The 25841-nt window shown below is 47.6% G+C and overlaps 1 protein-coding gene across 2 annotated transcripts in view; it reads right to left on the bottom strand.

Annotated features, from left to right (window-relative positions):
• FSTL1 (follistatin like 1) overlaps positions 1 to 25841 on the bottom strand; it is a 52259-nt gene that overhangs the window by 5194 nt on the left and 21224 nt on the right. For both annotated transcript variants that reach the window (XM_066341010.1, XM_066341011.1), the window contains 7 exons: positions 9262 to 9366; positions 7900 to 8029; positions 6681 to 6713; positions 4923 to 5053; positions 1850 to 1968; positions 991 to 1103; positions 83 to 193 (listed from right to left, as the gene is read on the bottom strand). In XM_066341010.1, the coding sequence (XP_066197107.1) occupies positions 83 to 193; positions 991 to 1103; positions 1850 to 1968; positions 4923 to 5053; positions 6681 to 6713; positions 7900 to 8029; positions 9262 to 9366 (742 nt within the window). The remainder of the gene's footprint in view (positions 1 to 82; positions 194 to 990; positions 1104 to 1849; positions 1969 to 4922; positions 5054 to 6680; positions 6714 to 7899; positions 8030 to 9261; positions 9367 to 25841) is intronic.

The raw sequence follows: 25841 nt of genomic DNA on the forward strand, positions 1-25841 counted from the left end.
GGTGCCTTTGAAAAGACAGAGAGTGAGAAGAATTCCTTCTGTCCAGACCCAATCACAGTAATTTTCTGGAGAGCATACGGACCCTCACACGTCATTGCGGTGCACACCCAGTTCCCACAGGCACAGACGCAGCGGTTGCACTCCACCTGGGTCTCTGCTCCGTCCTCATAGGTCTCATCTTCCAGGGCACACTCTGATGAGGCACAAAACAAGGGCAGTGCTTGTCAGAGAGTGAGCAGGTTAAAGACCATATACTTTGGAGATGCCTTGAGAGAGGAGATGAGGTTTAAGGGGAAGCCTTCCTTCCCCCAACCACCAGAAGTTTCCTCATGACTAAAATATTCATGCTGAATTTGGTGAATGAGATCAGCCAAAATATAACTTGGGAAAGTCAAATCCTTTGTTTTTCTTCCTCGGAAGTACACATTTCAGTTTCTCAATTCCAAATGAAATCTAAATGTTGGATTTGTTTGAATTTCCTTATCTGTTATACAAAGAAAAGAACTCCTGAAATGAAATCTTGGGTTATTCTGATCCAGGTGGGGATAAGTTAGGGAAATTATTTGGAAGGATAGTGAACTTTGAGGTGGTCATGAGGGAGGCTCTCTGTGTGAAAGGCAGAGCATAGCAGACTTTGGTCTGGTGTGACTTTCCTAAGTTATCTGGCCATGAACTCCTCACATGATTGACCTCTGCACTGTTAAATACATGCCTTGACTTTACAAGTGTACCATACCCATTCAACCTACGTCATTGCTTCTAAAATCCAAACCTTTCTCATCACAAGTGCTGCAGGAGCTCTGGGACAGTAAAAGCAGTACTGACAACAATGCAGGGACAAAGGGTGCTGTTGGATGAGAGGCAGGCATATATTAAAATTATCTCTGGCAGTGGAGTTACAGACCCAATGTCTGGCCTGAAGCTGATCTCTTTTCTTTCCTCCCTTCCCAGGACCCCTCTTGTTCCCCAAGAGAAGGAAGGAGTTCCTACTTTTCTCTGGTGGGTTGAAGGATGGGCTGAGGCACTTGAGAAATTCATTGAAGCTGAGCTTCCAGTCAGCATTTTCATCTGACAGCTCGATGAGGGCATCTACGCAGAGTCCCCTGAAAGGAAACACAGAGGCTTGTTCTGCACAGGGCTGTGCTAGGCTGGTCCCTGCTCTGCTGTCTTCAGAGTGCAGGCGAGTAAAACCAGTAATGACTAGGGAGACTCCAAGACGTCTGGCAGAAGTGGCTTCTCTAAGGAAACCCCATGGGATACAGAAAAAAGAAAAATAGTCACGAAATACTCTCTGTCTGCCAATAGCCTGGGCAGTGGGGGGATATTCAGAACTGCAGGAATGGGACATCCACCTTTGTTGACACCTACATGGTGTCACACAGGTAGAGATGCAAGCACAGCATGACCACAAGCAGTCTTTCTGCACACAGTGGCAGACAAAGAAAGAGGGAAACCTCTCGAACTATAGGCTGCATATAGACGGTGTTTTCCCACCAATTTCCTTGCACTGGACTTGGACTATTAGGCAAAAGGTGAGGGAGTCCCCAGGAAAGCTAATTTATTAGGAAATACAAAGAAGATGACAAATCTTGTTACCAAACTCCCTTCTGGCTGCACAAGTGCTAGATTTAAGGCAAGAGAGGATTGGAATATGTGCCTAACATGAAGGGTAGAGATAGACTGCTCCTCTTGTGGTGTTCACACCTATTTATGTAAGAAGCCACTTCATACACAGTTAACTCTGTCAGTGCAAGCCCTAACTGATATTTACCATGAGTGAATTTCCATGTTACATTCTACCACATCTGCCCCCCTGGCCCTCCCTCTGGCATCCTGTCCCACTGCCCACCTGAGCAACTTGTTGGTCTCCTGGTCCATGTAGGTGGTGATGTTGATGGCAGTTTCATTCTGCTCCACAAACTTCAGGAATTCAGTGGAGTCCAAGCGAGAATCACCATCATCAAAGCTCTGTATGGGAAGATGTGAGAGGCTCTCATTTATCAAAGTACCCCTTCCTTCTTCCTTGTCCATATGAACATAGCATTTTGAAGCTTTAGTGAGACAAGTTCCATTATCCCTGTTTTTCACAAAGAAAGAGGCTCAGAGAAAAGCAGCAACATATCCACATAAGGCTCAGAATGAGAGAGATATGATCCTACCCTTGTTCTCACAGATAAGCTACACTGCCTCTCATTCACCTCCTGCTGCTTGATTTATGGCTCTAACCCTATTTCTTCTCTTTGTTTCAGCCAGCTCTTAGCTTTCTTATGTACCTCCTGCCTTAAAGCAGACCAGCTGCATTCAAGGAGGTGTCAGCTTTCCAATATGGGTAAATCCAAAGCTGTGCCTGGACTCTGACATTGACAAAAGGGAATAATCACAGGAAGCAATTTTCTGCTGATACCAGGGAAAAAAATTAATGCAATAGCACAACACCTCACCAACAACTTCTTAAGGGCCTGACAAGACTCCTGGCACTGAAAAGCAGCGCTTTTAGCCCCAAAATCCTGGCTGTACTGCCAAAGAAGTAATTGCATTTTGCTTTCCTGCTTGGAGATGTGACACCACAGTTCTGGGCACTCAGCAGGAATTGCTGTGTCCCCTCAGAGACAGCTGCATTGCTGTGAATGGAAAATTAATCCTGCGCACACAGTCTGCTGCCACCTAATTTTTGCTGTGTGACTGGGGCAGGTCACTGTGGCTCCTTGTGCAGCACTCTCAGGAATGCTGGAATAGACACTGCCTGTTGTTACCTCTGTGTGTTTCAGGAGAAACATCTAGGGCTAGGGAAATTATCCTGCATAACTGCTCCACATGTCAACTTCCACTAGATATTGAAGCCTCTTGTCCTGCTTTTTTTTTTTTGTTTGGATTTTTTGGTTTTTTTGTGAAAATGACTGCAGTTTTCTTAATGACCCAGACTGTTCAGTGAGTTTTCTTGCCTTTCGAATCTATGGTCTACATGAAGGCATTCCCACAGACATCCTCCAAAATGGAGCAGCTTCCCACTAGTGGCCTTGGCTCTCCTTGAAATAATGTCCTTCAAGGTCACAGCCTGCCTGACAAACAAAGCACATCCCAGAGCCCCACAAGTCAGACTTCCAGGAGGGAAATAGCTTAATGCCACATCTACAAACCTCCTCATCAAGGAGAAAAGGGAAAAGCTTCATTTCAACTATGCCTCCAGTGTCTCCTACATGCAGGACAGGAATCAGGCTATTTTCAGGAATGCAGGGCATGAAGAGCCCCACAGCTTGGGATGACAAAATTCCTCCAGTGACAGCAGACACTTGTTGCTGACACAAACTTCTGTGTGTTTGAAGCCATTTAGTTTGCTTTGCCTTGATTTGTCCCAAGTTGTTCCAAACTCTGAATTGTGCTTTAAAAACCGTTTCAAAGCTTAAAGAATAAGGTAGTTGAAAAGGTAGATTACCACCTGACAGAGAATCACTGTCAGAATCATTAAGGTTGGAAAAGACCTCCAATCTCATTGAGTCCAACCTCTGATTGAATACCACCTTATCAACTAAATCACAGCACCAAATGCCACATCCAGCTGTTTCCTGAATCCTTCCAGGGATGGTGACTCCACCACCTCCCTTGGCAGCCACTCTTTTCCCAGCCTGTAGTGCTGCCTGGGATTGTTGTGACCCAAATGCAGGACCTGGCACTTGGCCTTACTGAACTTCATAGTGTTGACCTCGGCCATGGAAATTGTTCCTTTGGTACAAGCAGAGGTATTTCTTTGCCATAAGAGCTCTCACCTAGTGGCTGGGATCAGTGGTCCAGAAAAAGTGGGACAGTAAAGAGAACATGAGGCTGCCTGCCTCTGAGCTGCAGCCTCAGGATATCACCAGCACACTGACAGGCATGGGGACAGCGGGTGTGAACAGCTTGTGTGGTGACAGTGGAACAAGCCTGTGGCTGCCTCATGCATTTCAGCAAAGCCCGTGGCCTGAGGAGACCCTGCAAAAGTGAGTGGGGACAGCACATGGGAGAGGGACTGACACAGGACACTGCTGCTTTTGGATGCTGGCAAGCACTGACAAGGGCAGTGGATTTCCACAGACAGAGCAGCACGAAGGGCTGCAAATGTGAGGATGCTCTGTGAAGCGAGGGGACCAGCTCCTCTGTCTCACCAGGGGGTGCCATTGCCATGGCAAATTTACTTGCAGTGCTAACTCCTGTCAGGCACCATTAATCTCTTGCTGTCAACAGCTCATGATTTAAACACTCTCCCCTCTTCCCCACCTGCTCCTCCAGCTCCATCCTGCATGCTTTGAAGTCTCTGTCAGGAGCCAGGCGTGAGGGGGAGGGACAAGCAGTGCATGTGGCAGGAGCATGGGAGAAGCTTGGGATCTGCTGGTTACAGAGGGACAGACTGACAGGAAGGAGGGAGGAGCAGGATTACTGCAAGCCCAAGACTCAAGTGGCTTTCACTCTGCAGAGTATTAGGGAACTTGCCAGCTCTCAGCCACAATTGGGACATATTCCTTGAAGCCCTCAAAAGTCCCCTATACCTGTCTCAGCATGGCTTTGGGACTGTCTGGAACAAAGAATCAGCAGCCCCTGCCACAGCTTCCTGCATTTCCAGCACTTTCACCTTTTTGGTCTGGCTTTTTACCCCTGAGATTAGTTCTCTACTCTGCTACAGGCACATGTGGCTTGCCCTCCTCCTTTTCCCCAGGGCAGGTCAGACACCAAGAGCGAGAGATGCTCCAAATCTGGTTGTCACAAGCTGTGTCAGTGGCTGCTGTAGGCAGCCCATAACATCAGGCTGTAGGACTTATCAGATCCCTCTGGTCCCCAGTTACACAGTCACATCACTCACAGAGCCTCTCAGCTGGGGGCACAGCAGCTGTTATGCAGTGACCAGGCAAGAAATGTTGTCTGGGCTCGGAGGCAGGTGCTGCTCTACTTGCCTTGAAATATTTGTCCAGGATTTCACTGTAGTTACTGCCCTTGGAGAACCACCCATCTGGGATAATCTCGGCTTCCAGCCACTGGATGACCCGGCGACGAAGCTCATCCCTGTCCGACTGGTAGCAGACAACTGTAACAGGAGACAGTGCAGCAGAAGGAAAAACAAGAGTGAGAGAGATCAAGCTGGCAGGAAGATCATAGAGAGAGGACTGGCAATAAAAGCCAGCCAGCCCGCCCTGATGGCAGCTCGCAGCCCCTCGGTCTGGACATTGGAGTTACATCACTGCCAGATCTAAGCAGATGTGTCATGTGCTGAATAGTGGATGGGCTGCTGGTGACACCATGTGGCAAGGCCGGAAAACAACATTACTGTCAAAGCTCTTCTTCTTACTCCTCAGGCTTGAGGAAGAAAAACCCGGAGCTGACTCATCTTGGTGTGAAGAGCCCCAGACCGAGGGAGGAAGGTAACTGATATGTCCCCAGACTTCCCGACACTGTGTAGAGTTGTCATTCAACTGCCAATCCTAAAATACCAAAATCTCTATCCTCTGCAAGGGTGAAGACTAGACTGAGCAAGCATTTCTACCACTCTGTCTCCAAGACTTGAATTTCAGGGCCTACTGTCTCAGGAAGTATTGTTCCTTCAAAGCCTTGATTTGTCCACTCTGAACTGGAAATGAGAGGGGGTCAAGTTGGGCCTGTTTACTCACAGTGCTTGCCAGTGTCACAGGTTTCTCCAGGGCAGTTATCACTTTGTTTGCTAGTACAAACTGTGCATTTGGAAACAAAACTGAATGCCTAGCTGTGAGTTGTCACACCTGCCCAGTGGTCAGCAAAGCCAGAAAAGGAATCAGTGTGCATTCACATCACTTACACACACTAATGATCTCCTGAATCCAGTGACTACTATAACAACCAGATGGAGAGATGAAAAAACCCCAGCTCTGTAGGGATAATTTTGTACTTCTTTAAAACTGCTTTAGGGTGGTGGCCATGCTCTGACATGGTCCTTCCTCTCTAGTTCGTATGAGGCTTTGCTCTCATCTGTCCTAGGAAGTTAAAGGTGATGATTATATAGCTCCAGTACTTAGAAGTCATAAATGGGAAAAGGCTCTCCTGATGACGAGCCATGGTCCTAAAATCCAGTGTTAAGTACACATGGCAATACATAAGGGGAGAAACCAAACACAGGAAAAATTGCAGAGATTTACAGTTTAGGTGATCATAGAATCATTTAGGTTAAAAGAAACTCCTAAGATCATCTTGTTGGCTGATGGTAGAGGTACCAGCTGTACCTCCTGACTCCCTGCCTCTGCATCCATTGGTTCATCACTTGTAAAGCAAAGTTTCCTTTCAAAAGGCTACTCCTGGAGTTGGGGACAATAGCTGCACAGTTATGGTCTTAGATCCCCAATGAAGGAGGTGAAAGAGTGCTCCATCCCTCAGCTTGGGTGATGAGCACAGTTTGAGTCCCTGGGGGCAAACTGGGTTTCATTGCACCTTGTCTGTGCTGAGTCTCTGAGACATCCCAGCACAGTGAAAAGCCCAGGAGACGTATGAGCTCTGAAAGGTTATCCAAGAGTGAAGAGCTGGGCCATCACATTTCAGCTGATTTATCAACTCAGACTCTTCTACAGCCCATGTAGGATATGACTTTTATTCAAAGCTCTGCACTCCCCCAGCACACCTTCCTGCCCATCTCCCGGAGCATACAAATTCATACACAGGCCTCAGCCAAACAGAAGACAGTTTCTTACCTGGACTTGCAGCTGCATTCTCAGACTTCTTCTCTGTTAAGGATAAAACAGAAGAAAACATTTCTGGTATAGTGTGAAGAAATACAAATCTCTTCCCACCATGGTAAAAGCAGAGGAACCTAGGAGTCTTTGAATATATGAGGGCCACATACATGATTGAGGGGCTGGAATCCCCTGGACCCTGAGGAGATACTGAGGACAATTTAGACTGAAGAATTGAAGGCTCAGAGACAATCTCATCATTGTTTATAAATCTGATGGAAGGAAATGAAGAAGATTGCACCAGACTTTTATCCATGGTGTCCAGTTGACAGGGCAAGAGACAGTGGGCACACATTTAAACATATGAAACTCTGTCTGAACACAATGAAACCATACAGGTGGTGCGTGTGTGTGTGCGCATTAAACAGCCCCACTGATGAGGCAAAATTCTTGCTCCTAAAGTTAGTGAGGTTCTTCATGAACATGGATGATAGTACTAGTTTTAGGAGTTTATTCTCTGAGCCTGACTCTTCCTCACCAGTTAAACGGAGACGCTTACTTGGCTGAATCCAAAAGCTTAGAGTGAGGCAGCAGGAGCAAAAGGTTGCCCTGCTCTCCTGAGTGCCACACTCCCAGAAGCTTAGGGAGACAATAGCTCGAAGGTCCCCCTACAGTTAAGGTGTCAGGGTTTAAGTGCACTAATGAGGGCCTTAATGACCCTGCTGGCTTCACCTCGAGCCTCTATCTCTACTCTAACTGTGAGCCATGAGGCTCCATTTCATATCTGATGCCTCAACTCCTAATACTTGCCTGTAATTATTATGTTGTAGCCATGCCTGTCTCCAGCTCTGTTGCAACCATTCTCCTCCACAGACTGTTGATCCAGGCCCTGACATGGTGACTGTGTTCCCACCTTGATCTCAGCCCTGATACACACTGCATCACTAAGAGATCATCTGGCTGTTGTCTGATTCTGGTTACCAGAGTCACCAGCCCTGACTTCACGACTTGATTTCAGGCCTCCTTCAACACTGCCAGCTTGCCTGGTCATCTGGACTCTTGCTTGAATCTGTATACTGTTCAGAGGCTTTTTCTGTTCACCCCACTCAGCAGCCGCTGGGCAAGGTCTTGGCTGGTGAGGCCTCTGCCTTGCCTTGCTACCATGCTTCCCTTCCAACTCTCTGTTCCTGAGAGGTGGAAGAGAAGTGTGATAACAGCCCTCCTTTGTCAGGGTTACCTTTGCAGTGGCCATCGTAATCCACCTGGATCTTGGAGCCGGTGAGGCAGGCGTCACGGTGCAGCTCACAGTGGTTCAGGTACGTCTTGCCATTGCTCCCGCACACAGGCCTCTTGTGAGGTTTGCATTTCTGGGGAAGAGCCAGAGAACACAACATTTCACCTGCCTCCTTGGGACAGCCACAGGGAGGCAGGTGAGTCCAACCATCAGCCCAGCTCAAGAGAAGTCCTTGTCATAGGCCCCTCCGCCCTGTCTTTGGAACAGGGTAATTCACCCATCATTACCCCAGCAAAACGCACACAGGGAAGTCTGTGGATGTGAGTTCAAAGGCCTCACTTCATCCCAGTTTCCATCACCACCAGCATGACAGAAGTCTTTCTGAAAGCGGAACCCTGCAGAGAAATCAGTGCTCAGCATAAATATGGACTATAATTCTGCAAATGCTGCTCTATGTGCCATGGCCATGCCTGCCCAGAGGTGTTCCTGTGCCTCTGGTCTATGCACCTGCGCTTGCTTGGCTCCGTTGCAACTCTCTGTAGACTCTGCTCCACCCTTCTGCAATCAAATGGCAGAATAAGCCATCAGCCATGAACAAACAGCACAGTCTGGAGCAAAGAGAGTTCACCAGTGCCACTGCTCAGGCTATGAGCTTCTTTCTTCTATCCCTTTTGCTCTGGCCAAGCCTACCCAGAGTAGGTAGGCCAGGAAGATAGACTCTCTTCTTACAAACGGGGCATTTCACTCTCCAGTGCCCAGGCTGGTCACGCCAGAGCCACATGGCCATTCCCAGGAGCCAGGCAGAAATGTTTTGAAGGCATGGGGCAGAGCAGAGTAAGGAGACACTGTGTTTCTACAGCTGGGAGAGATTCTTCTAATCATCTCTGACTCCCTGCTGGATAAAGCTATTCATCCTTACAGCACTCTACCACAATTATTTCCATCTTACAAAAGCTGATTTTTGGTGGGGTGCTTGTAACCTCCTCAAACAAGATGCCAGTGAGGGCAGACTGTCTTGGAGCTCACAGACCACTCCCTAGGAGTGCCCTTCAAAGCCAGCTGCATATCCATACCCCACTGGGCTTTCCCAACAAAAGACCTCCAGTCTCCTGCGCATGTAAAGACCCTAGGCAGTCCCGCAAGCAGCACAGCTGTGAGTCCCAGACTGTATCTACCCTACAGGGCTCTTCCCCCATGCAATACTTGAAACAGTCCTGCTGTTTAAAGAGCCACTGTGAATTTGCAGCTGCTTCAAAACAGCCATAGCCTTATTCCATCACAGGATCCCTCCAGTGACAGAAACCCATTGGGAGGGTGATGGCGGTGACACCTGTCCCAGACACAGAACCTGTGCTGCTCCCATACCTCAATGCACAGGCAGGTTGGCTCTCCCTTCTCTGTCACTGCACACTCACGCCCAGCTCCACAGAAAACATTGGCACAGATCTTAGACTTGCTCCTTGGCTCTTCCTGCAAGATACAAAGTCACAGACACAAAATACATCATAACCCAGAAGAGTAACAATACAGTTAAAAAAAAAAAAAAAAACAATCCACATTTAACTGGTATTAGGACCAAAAGGTACCATGGTTAAAGTGGGGATGAAAGAACAAGAGAGATATGACTTCAACAGATGGACAGCTCAGACAATAAGAAGGAGCAGACACAAGAACAAGGGCTACACTCCCAAGAATACAGGGCTTTCTTCAGGTCATTCCTAGAAAATCACCTGGGAGAATTGGAGCAAACACGAGCAAGAGGAAGTCTAGCAAGAATGGCAAGAATAATTTGCTCATGTCAAAGACTGTTGTCTTTAAGATTTCTTTTCGTGGAGGTTAGGGAGCAGAAATGTCTTTGTTTGAGACACTTAGGAAGAAGGTGAACATATCCCCAGACAAAGGTACAATACGAACAGGCAGAAGAAATTGCCATCAGGCACCAGATAATGTCCTTGTCACAAAAAAGTCACAAAACTACATGACCTATTATCTTGCTTTCACTGGTCAAGATTAAACACTTTAAAGGAAGAACACTGTCATGGATGAGATAATTATCTAGTAATCCTCCTATAATGAAAATTCCTTCCTGGTTCCTGACAGCCTGCAGTTAACTTATGCCCTGCACAATTTATATGCTTTATAGTTCCATCCTAGCTAAAGTCATCACAAGTGTTGTTGTTCACATAACTGTCAAAATATTTTTTTTTTCTTGGAGTCCCACAGCATTACTAAACTGGTGACATCTAGCATGGAATATTTCCATAATTTAATCATGTTTTTGATACAATTACCACTTATTTTTATCCATTTAATACCTTTTTAGATAGACTTTTAAAAGAGAAGGTAGTTCCAGGGGTTCAGACTCTGAAGTACCTGACTTAATTGCCTGCTTTGTCATTAATTTCCTTTATGGCTCATTTCATCTAACATTTCCCACCTGTATGTTGAATATCTGGTTTATGCCAGCCAACTGGCTTCTGCAGCGGCTTTGCATCAGAAAGAAGATTGAGGAATGAAAAATAATAAGTGAGATAAGCCAATCACATCTGTTGTGTTTCTTCCATCCAATACAAAAAATGTTCTTTCACCTTCCCATTTGAGTTTTGTTCTTATACTCTGCTGACTTGTGGCATCTTTGTATTTCCACCACATATTTTTGAAAATAGGTGATGAAAAAGGAAGAGAATTTGTCAGAAGAGCAAGTATTATTGAGAAATGCTGAACACATTTTAACCTCCTGTTTCTTCTTTATTCTAATTTTTGTTTTGTTTTGCCTTTAAACCACAATTTCACAGAGAGTCGCTGTCTTTACTGAACAGCCCACAGAGACAGTCAGATAATTTTCTGAATAACCTTGCCCTGGTCTTCAGAATAGTTTGTTTGCTGGCCTACTGCACAATTCATCAAACCCAAAAATGTCCTTCCAAAGCACTGCAGGAATCCCTCCACGTTCACATAGTGACAAACATCTTTCATACTCTCTGCAGGCATTCCTGTTTTGCTGCTTATTCTGTCAAATACAGTATTTGGACATGCCTTAGCTGAGAAAGGTATCCCATGCCCCAGGCCTGTTCTCCCCATGAAAACAGCATTCTCCCTCTGCCTTTTCATCGCCTTTCACATATTGTTTCTGAGCTACATCCACCTCTCTCTAGTCACCTTCCAGTGGAGGGCTGGGGTAAATAAACTGGGTGCTTCTGGGGTGGAATGGAACAACGGGAGTACTTCACTGCACAAAGCAACTTCCTGCAACTCAGGCCAGGGAAGGAAGAACAGCTCACTTTATCCAAGGCAAGAGTCTGGCTTCAGGCACTCACACACCTAAAACACACTGTAGCTACCAAAGTGCCGATCCATTTAAGGGGTTTTGAGTAACTTGTCAATGCCTTCAAGCAGTCAAAGACAGAAAAAACCAGCTGGTCAGGGCTTTGAATGGCCACCCAGCGAGCTCTGTAATCTAAGTGTCTGGCAATAGATGGCAGTACTCTGCCTCTCCCATGGACAGACTGCCAGCAGCCACCTCCCATCCATGCCCACCAATGCCAAACCTGGCTTTTCATTCCTGGCTGACACTTGACGCTCTGCTACAATGCAGCCGGCTTCAACAAGCATCTGCAGTGCCCAAGCTCAGGTTGCAGGGCTCCTCTCATCACAGGAGCTCACTTGGAAACCCGGTCTCCAATGTGGCCATCCACAGTTCCCTCCCTGGTAGTGCTAAAGCCCGGGAAACATCCCACAGCTCTTCCACTGTAAGCTGGGCTGGGGATGCTGGCAGGCAGACACCACCAGAACAGCTCCTGAAGACACCCTGCCACCTGCCAGGCTAGAAGGCCACATTACTCTGATTCTTCTTCTTAATCAAAGCAATACAATTTTCTGGTTGCTTCTTCTTATTGCCTTAAGTTGCCCTAGGCTGGCAGGGGATTGCAGCTGGTTGCCACATTCCAGCATGGCTTTCCCCACCTCACGAGGAAGCAAGCTGCTCTGCCTGCCTGCCCTCTCACTCTGGCACAGGGTTTCTGAAACTCAACTGTGGCATACCACAGGGTGGAAGCTCCTTCTAGTAGCTCTTGGCTGCCTTCCCAGCAAATGTGGGAGTCTCCTGTGCACAACTGAGAGTTTAACAGGGCCAGAGGTGGATGACTGGATGAGTACAGTGGGGGTCTGCAAATGAGGCTTTATAATCTCCCCATTCTCTGGTGATCTCCCAGAAGCTACCAGCCAAACTGGTTACTTGTGACAGATACTCTTGATCTTACCTTGGACCTTGTCATGTTTGCTTTTTATAAAGCTTCACCTGTTGGAGTTATGTGAGTGAGGATGTCAGCTGCCATTTTAACATTAAATAATTCATCCTTGCACCTGCCTCGTAAAAGCTTGAAAATATGAACTGCAAGTTTTTAAATCTAAAAAAAATTATTCCACAGTATTTCAACATCATTGCCCTTAAATTATTAATATCAGGATTTGGGGTCTGGAATCCCAGCTTTTACACTGCTTTGTCCCTGAGAGCTGCCACTGCCTTTTCTGTCATCCTGTGCTTGGGAAGTGTTCCCGTTCCAGTCCACAGCGCGCTCAGGCAGGCGGAAGGGAAAGGGCAGAGAGTTGTTCTTAATTGCTGCACGGTGGCATTTCCACTGCAAGCCTTGGCAAGACAGTTCCTCTCTTCTGCCTCGAAAGAGGTGCCCAAGCTCTCTCTCTGAGCAATGCTTTTATGTACCCCTCTGCTGCCCAGAGAGCAAGTGAGAAGGTGTAAAAGCAGCCAGGATGAAGCCAGGGCAGGAGTGCCAGTGCCTTTGGAATGTCTGCCACAGCACAGGGGCACTCTGACTCTTCACCCTGCAGGGGCACAAAACTCCCAGGCACCTTCTCTGGCAAAGACAATGGAGAAAGCTGTTCCCAACAATTCAAGGGCCAGAAGTTCAGGGCAGCTGGGCAGTGTCATGTATGCATAGCCCAGCCTGTCTGCTGAATGGGGATGGGAATGCACAACGCTTTTGGAGGGCTGGAAAGTGTAACCATGTGGATGAAGGTTACAACAGGCAAACCACTAAGCAGAAGACCTGAGCTGACAGTGCAGAGAGTCACATGCAAAGCCTCTGCCTCAGCTGTTGCCTCCTGAGGAGGAAGGAGGAAAAAAGACATTTCCAAGGCACCCGCAGGCAAGAAAGCCAGAGGCAATGCCAGTGGTGAAGGATCACCATGGCAACCAGCAATGCAGGGCCTCAAGGTGGAGAGCTAAAATTAGGAAATTAGGCAGTGGAAAGGGCTGTTTCTTATCTCCAGCAGCATCTGGTGCTGAGGACTTGGAACCCAAACCCAGAGTAAGCACAGGTGTCCGGAGCATTTCCGAGTCCCTGTCTGCGCCTGGGCAGGACCAAGTGGGCCTCGACACACCAACACAGTGCCATGTGCAGGTCTGCACAGGATCCCAAGGTCCTGTGAGGAGCTGTGCCTGCTCTGCACTGGTGGGACTGCATGGAAACAATGCAGTGTCTACAGTGAGATAAGAGCAATTGTACATATGACAGAAAAGTGCTATCACAGCTCTTTGCCTTGGCAAGGGAACAGCCCACTGCAGCTCTCCCCTGGCCCCTGCTGAGCCACGACTGTCTCCTGTCCCTTGGTGGGAATCAGGACTTTCCCAACCAGCCTGTGAAAGTTGAAACCATGAACAACTCAGTGACAAAACACCTCTGTAAGGAAGAACAAGCTTCCACCTGCAGAGAAGAACTGTACATGCAGCTCCACATCCACAGTGCCCTGCTGCCCAAAAAGAGCAGCAGCGACTACTGCCATTACACACATTCTGTGAAACAAGCAGAAAGACTGCCTGCTACTATGTGGGGAGTTAATGTGCTTCACAACAGCCCCTCATATTGCCTTGTTTTCTGCATATCTTTCCATACAAAATCTCCTCTTTGGGGCCTCAAAAGTCTTTTTCTCAGCAGCCCACACTGCGCTGGAGAAATACCACCCACTGTCCTGCTCCTATTGATACAAGTAACAACCTTTTCTGCTATCAGCAGTGAGGGCAGATCTTTTCTTCCTTTGGCATCACTTTCTGGAAATCCATAAAATTACTTGACCCTCACATAATGCTCTGCGCTGTTTGCTGTAAAATCCAGGCTTTGTGGTTTTTGCCTTGCGTGATGTGCAAGGAAATCAAAGTGCTCTAAAGCTGGAGCACTGAAAGGTCCTATGGGAGACAATCCCATGTACTATACAAACTTGAGTATTCCACAGATAAGGCAAAACTAAAGGGCACCAAAATGATGTCTGGGATTGCAAGACATGCAGAGATTCTCATGCCTCAGGGAAGGCAGCAGAAAAAGCTGTGTACGAGTTATCAGATATAATCAGTACAATTTGCAACAGACTCCCCTCCATGCAGTCAGACAGAAATAAGCTGTGCAGCTACGTATTTCTGCCAGTCCTCCCTACATCTTCCCATCCACATCCCTTTTGCCTGTTCCCTGCCACAACTAACATGGGAGTAGGGATGTAAGGGATCTCTGAACGTGCTAAGGTGCCACCTATAAACTGCATAGCCTGCACAATTTCTAAACCTACTCAACATGCAGCCATGAAATCTAGTGCCTTGTCTAGCTATTGTCTTGGCAATGTTTGCTTCTGAGTGCAGAAAGATTTGGAAACACAAGGCAGTAGGTCAACAATGCAGAAAGCTGAGCTAAGCTATGTCTCCTGACTCCCAGACCTCTCTTCTCTCTAGAAACAGGGAGAGAGAAGCACTACATTGTGCTGCAACGCTCAAAAAGAGAGGGCTGGGCAGCAGAGCAGCTCAGGGAGGAATCAGGAAAATTTAGCAACTCCTGTACAGTGATGGCACTGAGAAAGCATTTGGCTCATGCGTTTCATCCCATTACGCAGGTGTTTCTCTAGGCAGAGCAGCTCTTTCAGCAGCAGTGTCCTCCTGCAGAGCTCCAAGGAGAGCAGATCCCATGTTCACTGGAGGGCACGAAGGGGCAGCCAACTTGTCACCTCTGGTCATTTGAGCAGCTGGCTCTGGCAGCACGTTTGTCCCGTTGTTCTGGTTTGCAACTAACAAGCAAAGCACCCATTCATCCCTGCAAACCTGACCCAATTCTTGTGGCAGCTTCCTGGATCCACTAACACTCTGGTGTGATGGTGCGGAAATTTGGCAGCAGCATAAACTGAGCAAATTAGTGTGAAACAAGCAGGCACCTCTGACACTGGGTTTGCCATAAATAGGTAAGGTGACCATTACAGTTTTCCTTCCTTTGGGCTACTGCCTCAGGTTGGAAGAAAATCCACACAAATTATCTTAAATTCTTTCTTTAGGAAGTAAGGAAGGATTGAGTTTTATTTAGCAAAAATAAGATGGAGATAAGGCCAGCAAGCGGGGATTGAACCATGCCATTGCCAGTTCAGCTCTCCAATAAAACCAGACATCATCAGGACAATCCCAGGACATCATTGCTATTGGGATGGTATAGTAGGCTGTGGAATCTACTCTGGAAGGAAACCTGCTGCCAAAGGTTGCTGTACACATTGGTACAGGGTCATCTCTTGCACACTCCTTTTGGCCTGTGTTATCTGGAGTCAAAGTGGCCACCCTCTGGAGCTCCTTCCTCCCCGGCTGCAGGAGTTCCCTGCCCATCTCTGAGGTGCACATGGCCCATGTCCTGCTGCTCACAACAGCAAAGGTGTTGCTGGGCAGCTGGAAAGGCTCAAAAACAGGCTATCCTAGAGCTAGTCAGTTAAAACAGAAGAGATGTTTGTCAGTCAAAGTCCAGACCAGGGCTGGATTCCCCAGGGGATTGTGACCAGCTGCATTTGACAATGTTCTCACTGCTAACAACATCCTATTGGAAGGTGTCAGTATGGGGTCCCTGCTGGATACAGAGGAGTCTAGCGCCATTTAAACTGCAGTACTCCTCCCCCAAACCCTAAAGCCACCCTGCAAACAGCAGAACTAATGAAGGCCAGTTTCCAACAGCTCTCTCTGCACGGCCTGTCAGCTCCTTACAGGGCAGCTCATGGACTCCCTCCTCAGGGGAGGTCTTCGCAGGCCCCTCTCATTAAGGCAGTCACCTAGAGTCACAGAACCAGCTGGATCCCATTATCTCGGAGGCCTCCGCCGCTTTATCAGCTGTGCCGGAAACAGGCCGATAGATTCAAGACTCGCTGGAGGCCAGAGACAGGCAGGCAGACACAGACAGCCTGCTGACATGGCTTTGCTTCCTTAGGGAGCCGGGCAGGAATTCCTTTGCAGAGCCCCACAGAACACTTCTCTGGCTCAGCCTCTCCTCTTGACAGACTCAACGTCACTGTTGCCTGCAGTCCTGAGGACAGGTCCTCACTCCAGCCCCCTGCCATGAATCCAGGCCCCCTGCTGAATCCCTGCCACTGACCCTTGTTCTTCCCTACAGCATTATCTTTGTGTTGAAGGGGAGACCTCATCTCACTTCTGCCCCCTCCAAGCTCCCATCACTAGGGCATTTCAGCCAGCTTCAATCAAGGGCTGTGAACAGCAATCTGGACAGTGTCAGGAGCTACTGCACTCCCTGTGGGATGCCTGCCATGGAGGAGCACATGCCTCAATCTACCAATCCACACACCTAGACATCAGCCAACCCCTCTTTCCAATACTTTGTATCTCTTTCTATTCTCAACTGACATTTAGGACTGGCTCTCTTAAAACATCACACCAAGTGCAACCCCTTAGAGGCTTTTGAATGCTTGTGAGATGAATATTTAATGGCAGCTGACTTTCACTAATGGGAAACAAGCCAGACCATACATCTCTGCATATGCTGGGAATCAGGGCGTGTTCCCAGAAAATCTGGATGCAGAGAAAAGAAGGCAAGAGAGGAAAGGAACTGCAACTCCCAGAGCTCAGAGGAGGTTCCCCCTCTGCAAACCCGTACCTCACCCATTTGGGCGAGACCCTCCCTGACTTGCTGGCTGCTCAGTCCACGATCCATGGATCAGATGTGTCCATCATATGAGCATTGAGCAGGAGAGTGGCTGAGGCTCTGACTGACCTCTGTGATAAAGGGGGCCCATCAGCTCAGTGACCTCTATGTGAGGCCATGGAAAAACAACATGGCTTGTGAAAACCTGCTTGTAGGAATTCATCCATGACTCTGTCAGGGAAATGAAGATGTCTGATGCTTGTACTGTTTCTGAAAAAGACTGTCTGGGCAGCATTGCCTTGCAGACATTGGCAGGATGGATACAGAGCTCTACCTCTCCACTGACCCCTGTGGAGACATGGCCTGGGTCTCTGGCAGGGACAGCAGCCCTCACATGCCAGCCATGGCTTTCTCATGTCCCACAGTGAGCAGGAAGAAGTTGGTGCCTGCACAGAAAGGGAAGCAAAAATTGGGAAGGAGGGTTTTCTCCCCACAACCTAATCAAGAGCAGAAAGGCATCTGCCAAACAGCTGATGTCTCTTACAGAATGATGCTGCTAAAACAGTTACAGAGCCAGGCACACCTCTCAGCGACTCCGCTGTGCAAGGATTCTGTTTTCCCTTTTAAGCTGGAAGGAATGTCTGTGCTCTGGCCCCCACAACCTCATATTTTCCACCACAAGGCAATGACCGGTGAGGCCCCATTAGGGGAACAATGACATGAGAGTCTGGGGAAGAGGAAATCTCTCCTGCAAACAAGTCTGGAAAATGGCTGCTAGAAGGAAGGGAGTTTGCATCTGGCAGCACTCTCACTCCTGCAGCCTCACTCTGCTGCTCAGGCAAAAACACTCCTTATACTCACAGCTTCCAAAGTGTCATGGCCCAAAGCTGCACTGTCTCTTAGCACTACTCCCTCCACCTATCCCTACAGCACCTCTGAAAGAAGGAGCTTGATTCCCTTCTGCTACATCATGTGGTGAAATTGCCAGCTTTTCCACAACCACTGGGATCTTTCTTGCTAGTGCTGGCTCCCTGCAAAGCATGGAGGCAGGAGTTCAGAGACTGACTGATTTGTGTGTAAGGAGGGCAGAATCAGTCCCAGAGGAGAAGAGGACGTGATGCTCTGCTGAACCATGGCTCTTAGAGGGAGGAATCAAGTTAATCACTTTGTATTTGGATAGAAAAATAACCCTCATGCACAGGGAAGCATCTCTGTGCATATGAAAGGTCCTAACTGAAGTTAGTCCCACAGGGCCTTAGAGAAGAGATTTATATCATCCTCTCATGTGACAAGACAGGAAAAGAAAGGCCCAAGGACAAGACTTGTTTAAGAATGACCAGAAGACAGCAGCTCAGTTCCCTCTGTTCTCTGGTCTGGGTCCAGGACCACTTCACTGTGTGATACACAAGTCATACTCCTCATTGAGGCATCATTCTTCTTCCCAGATCCTGAGCTCCTAGGAATCACAATTCTCCATCCTATTTTGTTTAAAAGAAAAATAAGAACAAGACCAGCATGGACTCCTGAATTCCAACAGAAGGGCCATGTTCTCTACGTGGGTAGTGCATGAGACAAGTCACAGCACTTAAGAGTGGTCAGAGCAAGCCCTTGACAACAGGAGGATGAAGGAGGAGAATGAGGAGTTCACCCTGAGGGCCTCCACACCACAAAAAAGCTGTGAACCACAAACTATTGCTAGCAACTAAACATAGGTGCCATCACCTCTCTCTCTCTAAGCACACCCAGGCTCCACTGTAAAAGGGAGGTTTCTCTGTCAGATGGCATTTCACCAAAGGGGTATGCTCCTTCCTTCATCTGCCCCATTCTGAGGCGCACTCACACAGCTCCCTGCCCCCACACCCATTACCCAATCTGAGGCAGTTTCTGCCATATACAACCTCAAATGTTCCCTTTTCAGCCCCTAAATATGTGTTGACTCACAGCTCCTTCGGCTTCATGGCAGTCCCTCTTTTTTCATCCTTCATTCCCCTAATTTCCCACAGTCTGAAGTCCTGCAGATTTTACTGGTCCTGCCAATAGGTTTTGTTGCCTCTTTTTTCTGATCAGGGATGATTTATTTCTGAATAGAATCCAAATCTGGCACATTTCTCTGCCATCACCTGGCTGCAACAGAGAGAAGGAAAGGGTGAGCTAAGCAGTGGGAGGCAAGTTAGGATTTACAACCCTATGGCATATCCACACCCCTTCCAGTAACTGGATACACAGGAGGAATGTAGATTGCAGGAAATGCTGAGGTTTACCAGCAGCCTCCAGCTTCTTGTGCAAGAGTCCTCAGTGGTTTTGTCCCCCTTACTGGGATGGGAATTCAACTGCAATGGATTTTATGATCCCTCTTCCCAGTTCTGTCTCTTAGTCCTTCTTTACTCACCTTCTACCCCAGCACATTGCAAAAAAAGCAATAGAAATCACTATGTGACTGGGGGGAAACACTGAGTCAGCCTCAGTGTGGGAGAGTGAGAACAGAGCTGGACATAAGCCAGTTCTGCACTTCCCATTTTCTAGCCTTGCTGAAGGATATGCTCAGCTCCTAGTTAATGCAGAGCAGCTTCGGGTCTGCTCCACCCAATGGCTCTGACGGAGGCAGCTCTGGAAGAGTGAATCCACAGGGGACAGTGTTCTGTCACAGCCATTTCTCTCCTTTGAAGCTTCTCTACTTCATGCAGTCATGAAATCCCCTTTACACATGGGAACAATGAGGAAGGCTCAGATAACCCCTCATTATTATAAATAATTTTGTGTAGACAACTTTTCTTGGTCCATGGTATTGATCCCTCATCCATCCCATTCCTGAAATCATATAACTGGGAGTGGTTATCAGACTAACTTGAACATCTGAAAATAGGAGTGAAGTAAAGCAAACTTGCAAGAGAGGAAAGGTTTGAGCAGGCTGCAGAAGTAACCTGGAGCCTGCTCATGAGTAGTATATCTGCCAAAAAGGCACGGCTCCATCCAAGGTTAAACTGTGTCCCCGTAGCCAGAGGGAGCTAAAGGCAAGTTTGCCAAAGCTCTATCATACTGCAAAATGCAAACTAGGATTTCAGGAGATGACCTGACAACTGACAGGTGTGTGCACCTACTGATTAGTACTGAAAAGAGGAGAGAAAAAACTCTGCTGCAAAAACTAAGTGAAAATCCTTGCTGCAGCTGGGACATTGGGAAGGCTGCAGCAGTACACAGGGAAGAGACATGCATGTGTTCACTGCTCTCAGAAACATCACATCAGTAACAAGCAAATCCTACTACACTGCAAGGGCAGGACCCCACAGCCCCACACTGAGATCAGGGAGTAGCAATGCTGGGCCATGTGGGACCCAGCACAAAGTGAATTGTGACCTGAGCTATGATCAGCATGTTCTTTTCAACTCCTGCTGTCCCTATTATCCTTCAGAAAGTCTCCGGTCAAGTCACCAGCACTGGAAACCATGCAGTGGTAACACCATTTGATGCCTATCCTCGAGAGACTTCCCTCTGTGGCAGGGAAAGCTCTGTAAGTCTCTCTGACTTGCACTTAATGACTGACCCCTTCACTGAGACAGCCAAGAGGAAGCTCTGATAAGGCAAGAAGGCCATGAGAAAACTGTCAGCATCACTACGAAATGGGCTATAAAATACAGTCACTATGGAAACTGTCACAGTTGGAAGGACAGAAAGAAACTTCTAAAGTCCAAGGGTTTCCAGCCTTCCCATGGATGCCCCAAGGATGGGTGTCTCTCCAGGCTATCAGCACCACAGCCAACAGTGGCCCCTTTGCCTCTGCAGCTTCTGCCGGACCCAATGTCACACGAGAAGATTGGTCAAACACAGAGGCTGCTTCTTAGACAAGCTGCTTGTGCTTAGATTGGTGTGTCCTCGTGCATCCCCTGCCTCATTTCTGATTTAACATGGCCTAAACAGCAGGGGAAGAAGAGATAACTATGTTATGTGGACGGTCAGTGAGGCAGCTGGATGGTATTCCCCCCAGTCCGCCCTGACCTGTTAGCTTATGATGTGTTGCATGGAAGATATATCTATCACAACCACAATGCCCCTCCCAGCAGTGGAGCAGTACATAAAACAAAGGGGAAAATGAAGCAAATAGCCTCTGCTGTGCTCATTAGAAATGGCACACCCTGTACCCACACATATAGTCTCAGTCACCACCACTTCTGCCAGAGCAGAATTACCCTTATGTCCCCCCGGCTGACAGCACTGACTTGCCAACATTTGCAACCTAAATGCAATACTGTGATTAAGAAACACGAGAAGTGACCATTGATTTCCTATAACTCCTAAATAAGGCTGGGTAACACTTTTCAGACAGAGACCTAATTCACTAGAAAATGCAATTTGAGGTAGACCAAAACTATTTGGAAATTTGTGCCTAGTTCAGAGAACAGCAGCTTTGATTCCAAAATGATTTCTAAGATGAAGTGAACTGTTTTCCCTTTCTTATTTTTAAATATATTTCATGAGGTTATGTATCTAAGCTTAAAGGTCAAAGAAAGCAAAATAAAAACATGTTTTGGTAAGCTTAGCAACTTTGCTTGCCCAGTTACTTTTTTCTGTTGGAAATAAAACATGAAATTCAACTGACCTAAAATGCAATTTCTGGGCTGACTCTCTGGTTCAGCTAGGAAATTAAAAAAAACCAAAACCATTAAGTTATTCCAATGGCTTTATTCCTATGACATTGTTATTTGGTGTCTAAAGCAACCTATTCTTCTAATTCTTTCATCTCCTTCCATCTGGCTCTTTGTGACTGTGTCTGGAAATAAAGAACTGTTGCAGACATCTCTCTCCCCCTCTCTCTGCAGCCATGGAATTTTTTCCTGTCTAGTTGCGAAGACTTTGGATACTGACTCCCATGGCTAAACTTTCAAAAACAAACAAACAGAAAAATCAAGCCACATCTCCATTTGGTGGTTATGAGATCCCAGAGAGATGCTGCTTCAGGGAAGGCATCCCTTCCTCTGAGTCACTCCAGCAAAGCAGTGATTTAATGAGGCAGCTCCCTCTGAACTGTACCAAGGCCGAAAACAGCGTTCCTGCTCTGCTGTGGTCCCTTTCAAACACTTGGTCCTGTCTCATTGCTTCCCATCCTTCAGACCCTCGTGCCTGCCTCCTGAGTCCCACAATGAGTGTTGCAGCTGCCAGCAGAGGAGGAGATCCCTCTCCTGCTGGCACCACCCAAACCCAGCTGGGCAGGCTAATGGACAGGGGGAGGTTTGCATGCAGGAACTTAAATGGAAGGCTGACACGTGCACTACGGAGATATGCAGGCTTGCCTGGGGAACCAGAGTGCACCCAGGACTCGTGCAGGGACAACACAGGACTATCTCCAGCTGGAGAGCAGGTGCCTGGGTCTTCCCAGCTCTCCTTCCTGATGGGTGATTTCAAGAGACGCTCCCAGACACTCTACACACACCCAGAGGTGGCTCAACTTGCAGAGACATAAAGGACCTGAGTACATCACTGCAGTCACTTAAACACAGGGCTTTTGAACTCCACTAGCCTGTCTGGTCCCCAACCAGTAAGGGCAAGCAACCAGTGCCAGCCCACATCTGATGATGACAATCTGAGTGCTTGCCCGTCTCACCTTTCTCCCCACTCTGGAGACAATGATGAGGCATCAAGGACTTCCTATAAGCTTCAGTAATGCCCTGGGCTAGAAGGAGAGGGCTCTAAGCCCTGCTAGTGATCCTGAGGCTCTCCACGCCTGCTGCAGCCTGCGTTCCTAGAAGAGGGATCACTGCTTGAATCACCTCCAGCAGCATGAACTATTCTCTAATACTTCCTGAGCCCTTCCCAGGACGTTTTGCTTTCTGCCCTGTGGCCTGGCTGGGCCACATTTCAGAGATGAAAGGCTGTGAGCGCACACAGATGCCGGCATCCTTTACGCATTCCTGGCTCGAAAGTTTCCTCGAAGCAGCTGCAGCTGCACTGCCAGGGAGGAGCAGCTGCCTCCCAGCCCAGAGAGAGGGCTGCAAACCCCAACTTGCTAGGTATGCTGCAAGATCCCAGCACAAACCCTTCTGGCTTTGGGACCAGCTGTGACCCCCTCAGGCCCCCAGCTAGCCCAGCAGAAACCATGGCAGCTTTCTTGCTCTCCCTGAGAGTTACAACTGCCTTAAGGAGACATGGTGCAAAATGTAGAGGCCGTGATGCTATCAGCACGCAAACTTGCTCAATAAAAACATGTGTTTCTCATCTGTTTTGTCCTCATGGCTCCCAGAGCTCGTCACAGATCAAGCACGTGAAGCACCACTGCCCACAGCTGGGAAATGTGTGCTATAGGGAGGGAACCCAAAGAGCACTTGAGGTCTTGGGCAGAAAATTCAGGATTTGTGCAAAACCCAAGCAGTCAGTAGCACAGGCACTTGGGTGGCTGCAATACGGACATCTGCATGCATCTATCTCCCCTGCCCAGCTCTAGCACAAGCCAAACCAAATTCTCAACCCCAAACACTGAAGGGAAGCTTTTTCATAGTCTCAGCATGCAGCTCAGCCCCATCACAATGTTACGGGGAGACTCTGCCAGCAGCCTGGCAGGATTTCAGCCAAACACACTGTCCCTGCAGTGGTTCCCACTTAAATTCAGCATTGGTGCAGGAGCTCAGCCTTGACCCTCCACAACCAGCAAGAAAAGGTGTCTCCCTGAATGATGGCCCTCCTCTGTACCCCTCCAAATCCAGCCCTTCACTCTGACACGATGAAACCACCACAGCTCAAGAGATTGGGAAGGAGCTCTCAAGGATCACACCAGGCTGTGGCACCAGCTGCTGGCAGAGATAAGCTCAGAGCCTGGGTGGAAGCTGCAGCCCTCTCTCTCTCACGTACTCAAGATAGAGAATTATAAACACAACACTGTCCAAAAAAACCCCATACCAAACCAAACAAAAACAAAACAAACAAACAAAACCCAACCAAAAAAACCTCACCAAAAACACACACACACATAAAACCAAACAAAAAAAACCCACCAAAACCCCAAAACAACACAAACCCACCAGAATCTGTGGAAGAGTAACCACTAAACCAGCTGGATCCGATGTCTTGGGGGGATCTTGATGCCCTCATGCTTTGTGCATACAAGCCAGAGGCACACCAACAGATGTGGGGCAGAGACCTCTTAGAAAATCCATAGTATTCCCTTAGCTGGCCACAAGGCACATTCCTTTGTGCAAGGGAGTCCCTGTCACAGGGGCTGGCCTGTCCCTGTTGTGAATGCTCTGAAAAGCAATGTCCTTGCAGTTGCTGTATATCATATAGTTTTTCATATAATTTGAGGCATTTGCTCCCCTATTTCCCTCCCCGTCATGTCTCAGAGGTGGGCTGAATTAATTGCATGTGCTTTTTCTGTGAGTGTATAAACTGCACCACTGCCATATGCAGACAAGAGAGAGGAAAGTCAGAGTAAAGAAGCGGCTCTTTTTGTGTCCTCTTTACACAGGTCCTTTCTTCTAATACCTCCCCAAGACAATTATTTTTTTTTCATACCACATGGACAGTCAAATGGCCCCCTTCCCACACCACCTTACTGAAATCACAAAGCAAGGAAAAAGCGGCTTTGTGCCACCCAGCTGATCACTAAAACAACCTATGGCTGCTGTAGGAGCTGTGGCTGGCACAGCTCTGCCCCTGCATGCCAGTGCTGCTGAACCTCTGCCCCCCTGGCACTGTCCTTTCCACCCTCAGCCTTACCCTGGATGAGAGAACTCCAGGCAGGAACAGCAAAAGTACCATTCCAGAGGAGAAATGTGTTATTTTCTTCACACCCCCACTGCAGCATGGGGTTTTCAGCAAGGATGCTCCTGGTAATAAACTCAATCACCTGGAGTGTCTCTCTGCTACACAATCCTTTCTGCTGTCCACAGGCTGTTTAATTTCTCTCTTGAGTGCCAGACCTTCTGTTCATTAGCACTGAACTTTCTCCAGTTGCCAGCAGTTCTCATTGCTCTCTGTTGTCAAACTGCAGACTGCTTCCTGTCCTGTGTCCTCCCCTCTCATGACTGATTTTTGCTCCTGTAACTTTGTCCTTGTGGAAACTTCATTTCCTCAAGGTGTTTGGGCAGTCACAGTCCTTGATACCTTTCTGATGCTTTGGAGTAAGATGAACTTCAGCTCCCTACTCCCTGCCTGTCCAGATGATTTTCCTTGCCCACTTTCCCAGCGCACTGGTCCTCCTGCTCTCCAGCATTAATCCCTATCACCAACTCTTGCCTTCAATGGGATCACACAGTTGGAAAGTACACAGGGCTGGGAGGCTCCTTGTGAGTCACTAAATCCAGCTCCATGTTACCAGTGCTCCCTCTTTGTGCAACTCCATTTACATGATACTGATTCAAGGCTGTTATTTTTGGCTGTCTCACACCCACGGAAAGCCTGGTGTCAAAACTGTCTTACAGTTATAAGCCTTCCTCTAATGTCAAGGCTGACTGTATTCATGGCTGATCCATACATATTTATTCACAATGGCATAGGAATAAATTCTATGCTTTAGCTACTCCAACCAAATGACTTCTATACTTTAACTCAAACAACATATTTCCCTCCCTGGCATTTCATTCCTTGTCTTGCTCAGCATAAGGGAGGAAAAGAGAAAGCAAAAACAGATGTCTCACTTAATAAATAATGCTCTTTTATAAAAGTAATCTCTGTTTTGATTGTTATCAACAATACTTTTAAAGAAGCATGAGATCCAAAAATCTTCTATTGCACTGAAATCTGGGGGACAGGCCGAATCAGAGGTGAAAATATGCAGTTTAACACCTTTTTATGGCCAGAAGAGGGCAAAGAAAGGTTACAAAACTAAATTTAATATTTTCATTAAGTGCAAGGTTCTAATCAGGACAGTAAGCCATGATCATCAAATTCCTGTTCCTTCTAGGGAAAAAGAATCCTCTGTATAAGATGTGACATGCAAGATTAGGGATGGAGACAAAGGAGAATTGATTTACTCATGGTTACAATAGTCTGTGAACAAACAGAACAACATGAGGCAGCTCTAGTTTTGTTTCAGAGAGGGAACAGCCACCTCCAGAACTA

Source organism: Sylvia atricapilla, chromosome 2 (genome assembly GCF_009819655.1).
Source record: "Sylvia atricapilla isolate bSylAtr1 chromosome 2, bSylAtr1.pri, whole genome shotgun sequence".
In the NCBI taxonomy this organism is placed as follows: Eukaryota; Metazoa; Chordata; class Aves; order Passeriformes; family Sylviidae; genus Sylvia; species Sylvia atricapilla.